This window comes from Rutidosis leptorrhynchoides, chromosome 7 (genome assembly GCF_046630445.1).
Source record: "Rutidosis leptorrhynchoides isolate AG116_Rl617_1_P2 chromosome 7, CSIRO_AGI_Rlap_v1, whole genome shotgun sequence".
In the NCBI taxonomy this organism is placed as follows: domain Eukaryota; kingdom Viridiplantae; phylum Streptophyta; class Magnoliopsida; order Asterales; family Asteraceae; genus Rutidosis; species Rutidosis leptorrhynchoides.
In genome coordinates, this window is record NC_092339.1 from 76,467,245 (window position 1) to 76,471,726 (window position 4,482).

General features: G+C 30.5%; 1 protein-coding gene across 1 annotated transcript; it reads right to left on the reverse strand.

Moving 5' to 3' along the window:
• Window positions 1-509: 509 nt before the first annotated feature.
• On the reverse strand, window positions 510-4,026 carry LOC139858394 (uncharacterized). The gene is made up of 7 exons (XM_071847247.1): window positions 3,600-4,026; window positions 3,037-3,125; window positions 2,823-2,958; window positions 1,641-1,736; window positions 1,405-1,527; window positions 1,059-1,321; window positions 510-961 (listed from the first exon to the last, which is right to left on the reverse strand). Exons 1-7 carry the CDS (start codon window positions 3,778-3,780, stop codon window positions 851-853), a joined length of 999 nt encoding a protein of 332 aa, XP_071703348.1. The 5' UTR covers window positions 3,781-4,026; the 3' UTR covers window positions 510-850.
• Window positions 4,027-4,482: the final 456 nt, after the last annotated feature.

The window sequence follows — 4,482 nt, forward strand, 5'->3', positions numbered from 1 at the left end:
TCAGTTAAATTAATTATAAAGTATAATTATTTATTTTTAATACCGACTTTTTCTTATTTAAACTTGATACAAGTATTTATTCTGAGTAACCTAAAGTTATAAATATAGAATTAAGTTATATATAGAATGCTTTTCCTAAATGGATAGATATAATTGAAAATTAATAAGTTTAGAAAATGCATTTTATGATATAGTTCTAGTGAAATTAGTCCCATAATAAGTAAGAGAAGCATAACTATGAACTATTTTAAAATAAATTTAGGTGGTAAAGTCGACCCACCAGCCCAAACCCCACCTGTTAAACCAAATCCAACTCGAAAATTAAACAGATTTTTGGATTTCGACTCAGAATTTCAACCCTAATCCATTTATTGTCGTGTAAGTTGTGACTTGTGAGTAGGAATAACACAGTGACCCTTATACTTTAGTCAGTGGTGGATCCTTAACATGCCTAATGTATTCTAACCTGATTAACATAACCAAGTTGAACAGATTTCAAATTCTAAATCCAAAAAATGAAACCAAACGACTTAGATTTGGAACATAAATACAATGTCTAAGCATATCAAAACTCGAAAACGGTATTACTTAAGTGGTCCATCACTCCATCAGACAGGCTTGATCGGAATTGATTAAAATTTTACAAATCGTTTAATAATAACTACATAAACTACACTAAATGAACAACACCTAGTTTGCATTTGCGAACTAACCGTTGTGTATAAGCTTTCACTGTTGGTTTCCAATTCTCCCAAACCGTTCATCAACACGAACAAATTTCAAGAATATGCAAGTAACAAAAGTGCTCTAGCACCCAAAATCACATGTATACAGATACAGATACAGGTCTTCAAGAAGTTATAACGCCCGAGACCCAAGGAACAAACATTGGTGCATTTGGATGACGATTTCTGTAATTTTCTGAATACATGTCTTTATAGTTTACTTTAGGCTTTTCATCCTGCATATCACATATAACAAATCATGGATCATAAATTACTATATATTGTTTCATATTAAATAAAAGATATGCAAAAAAAACTGAATAAGGAACTTACATATTTTAGCCAACATTCTTGAAGTTTATGTTCATATATATCAGGGGAATGGCATCCTTCCTCAACTGGACAATAAACCCATATATTACATTTTAATTCATTAGGTTTAGCATTTTTAGCATGATCCAAACAAGCTTGGCAACAATCATAAGCACTCTCTTTATGATGTGTAAGTCCCCATTTGACCGCTTGACCACCGAAATCGGTATGAAGTTCCACATTACATTCAGGTGGTAGCCTCCTACCAGCTAGAATCGTATCATCTGGAGATTAACAAATTTCATTTCATCATAACTAAATAATTTTGACATTAAAAAAATAAAATAAAATATAAAGGTTTATTTACCAAAATCATCTTCACCCTCAGGTTTGTCATTATGTTCGGTGTTGATAATGTTAACAGGTATCCACAGACCAATATCATCCAAGAGCTCAGCCCATTTAGACTTCAGTGCTCTTGCAAGTATTCCTAAATACATAATACACACAGATTACAACTTATGAAATCCATATAATGGAGTAATAAAAACACGATGTTTCCTTAAAAAACATTTGTAATTGGTCTGGAGAAAATTAGACGACCTGCTTCTTCTGGTAAGATAGTTGAATTTGAGGACTTTCCACGTATTAACCTTTTGACTTCTTTGACCTTTTGCTTCCTCCAGCGTTGAACAGCTTCTGTGCATAACAAAAGTCTTAATAACATTTATAGAGATTATGGTCTTTATACAGTATCAAATGGACAACGTAAGTGTGAAATACTCGTGTCATTGTGATGACTTTATAGGAAACAACTGTTTCTATCAGAATCATAATCATTATATTCAAATATTTCGTTTTCCTATATATGGTTCTTTTGCTACTTGTACTTTTTTTTATACTTGAAAAAATATAATATATTTACACCAAATCTTATATTGAAGTAATTTCATTGGCATTCAATGTCAAGGTACGACAAACAACTAATTAAGTCCAGCGATTGATAATTTCTAAATGACTAAGAGGTTCGGAATAATTTCAAAACTTCGTCTGGTTTTTGGTTTATTATCCTACCAAAAGTGCTTTCAAATTAATACTTCGAAGAGACTTGAAATTAATAACTATTTCAAAACAGATATTCCATCACAAGGAATCACCAATTCACTAATCACTAATATTTGATAAGTTTCTTCGCAGCGACATGTTTATGCTTTTAAAATCTTAATAAAACTACCTTTAAAAGTACATAGATAATCACAAAAATGGAGCTAAGTTATACATTTGAAACTTAGCAAACAATTTAATACCAAGATTCTCGCTATGTATTCTGCTGAAAACATGTAACGAGATTTACCATACAGAAACCGTTAAGAGGCTTGGTATCACTAAATAGTTACTCTCTTAATCCTTAATACAAAAGCATCTCATTTATTCACATACGTCAAACACAACTTCTTTCATAAATACTAATAGCAAATACGTCCCGGAAAACATGATACAGATTTAAAAGGTAATAAATGCTTATGATTTAAGCATGTGTATGTTTGAAACAATAAATAAGCATATTAATCCAATGTCCCCAATGTTAGGTAATTGATTCTCATGTGACATAAATTCATATTTTTGCAAGAAAGTGATTATTCTCTAATTCTTTATCCATATTGATGCTAATAAAGTAGTTAACGGAATACTTAAGAAACAAGCAAAGATCTAAAACATAATCACAGTTGCACATGATGTGACTTCCATAAATGGAAATAAAGAAAGTACTAAAGAAAAACATACCATTCTGTAAAGTTGTGTTACCATTTGCGTTCGCAGCTCTTAGTACTTCTACAAGCTCATCCCTTAACTTCTGCTTCAATGGTTGCGGTAATTGGACTACATCTTCTCCATTAAATTGTTTCTTGATTTCTTTAACCTATTAATAATAGCAAAGCACAATAAAAAATATGAACTTTAACTCAATTACAACTCACTAGCAACTAAAAAATCTTACCATTTCAATAAGCTTTATAGGTTCAGAGTCTATCCGCATTTGCACCGACTCTTCCATTTTCCTAATTTGATCGGGCGTGTAGCTAATAGCTTTACAAAAAAAAAAAAAAACACACATCAATTCAACCAAAACCAGTCTTTTTCTTCACAAACAAACAGAAATACAAAATTGAGATTTGGCCAATTGGGGCTTTCCCAAAACCCTCAAATCAAAAATCTTGTAACAATATCAAAATCTGGCATCAATGAATCTATGATTGGGGTATATTTATACAAATAAAAAATACCTCATTAATTTATCTTACACATAACCCATAATTGAAATCACATATGACCAAACAATACAAAAAAGGGCCTACTTTACAATTTGGTGTCATCAAACACCAAAATTAACAAATGGGTTTAGCAATTAAGACAAGAAAACCCTAACTGAATCACAAAGAAACAAACAAAACATCAGCAGAAACGAAAAAAGACATAAAATTTACAACTTTGTGTCATCAAACAACAAAATTAACAAGTGGGATTTACAATTAAGACTGAAAAAAAGGTTAAAGGATGTACCTTTATGTGAAACTTGATAGGGGTAAGAGTAAACTGAAGTATAAAGATAGTGAAAAACATAGAGAGCAATAGCAATGTTGAATGAACATATGAAAACAGTAGTTCTTTTACAAGAATACCATTTGGGTGCTCCTGATCTCCCATTATTTGAATAATTGAAACTGTACTCTGTTCTTGCCATTCTTTATAATCCTCTTCTTCATTTCATCATATCTGTTTGTGTATGCATATTCAAACCCCTTTCTCCCTCTAAATCTATCTATATTCTCTGTCTCTCTCTCTCTCTACAGGATGTTTCAGATATAATATAAATAATAATTGTATGTATAGTATTTTGCAATAAAGAGGGTTTCTGAAAACAGGGACCGGACAGTGAAGGATTTTGGGCAATGTGTTCAATAAAAACACGAGTGAAATAAATCGAGAGGATTTTTAGTTCTGTGTGTGTGTCCGGGTTGATTTGGTTTTATTAACTTTTAAATTACATCTGCAATAAACATGATTAAAAAATACATAATTTCGGAAGCTTGTTCTTTTAGCTAGCTTTCAGTTAGACCCGTGTACTAGCTTTATTGACAAATTTTACCCGTCTATTGTGAAAAACTTCTATTTTAACTAACATGTTGTCCGACTTGCTTAGTGTAATAACCCGACTTTTTACGTTAACTTTTCGTTGAAAACTTAACAACCGGTACTTAAAATTTACAATTTTGTATGTTTTTTTTAAATATACTATTATTAATATTGATTAGATTTTTTTTTTTTTTAAAACACTAAGGTTAGTGAAAACGAGAAAAATATATTTTAAGACAATAAAAAGTATGATTATTAATTTTAATAATTATTATGTTATATAATAATTGAGTTTTGAAAAATCAATTTT

Coding starts and splice junctions, on each gene's coding strand:
- LOC139858394 (XM_071847247.1), bottom strand. CDS start 3,780: ATGGCAAGAACAGAGTACAGTTTCAATTATTCAAATAATGGGAGATCA. Junction 3,126..3,599: donor CTATCAAGTTTCACATAAAG/GTACATCCTTTA, acceptor TTTTTTGTAAAG/CTATTAGCTACACGCCCGAT. Junction 2,959..3,036: donor CTATAAAGCTTATTGAAATG/GTAAGATTTTTT, acceptor TATTATTAATAG/GTTAAAGAAATCAAGAAACA.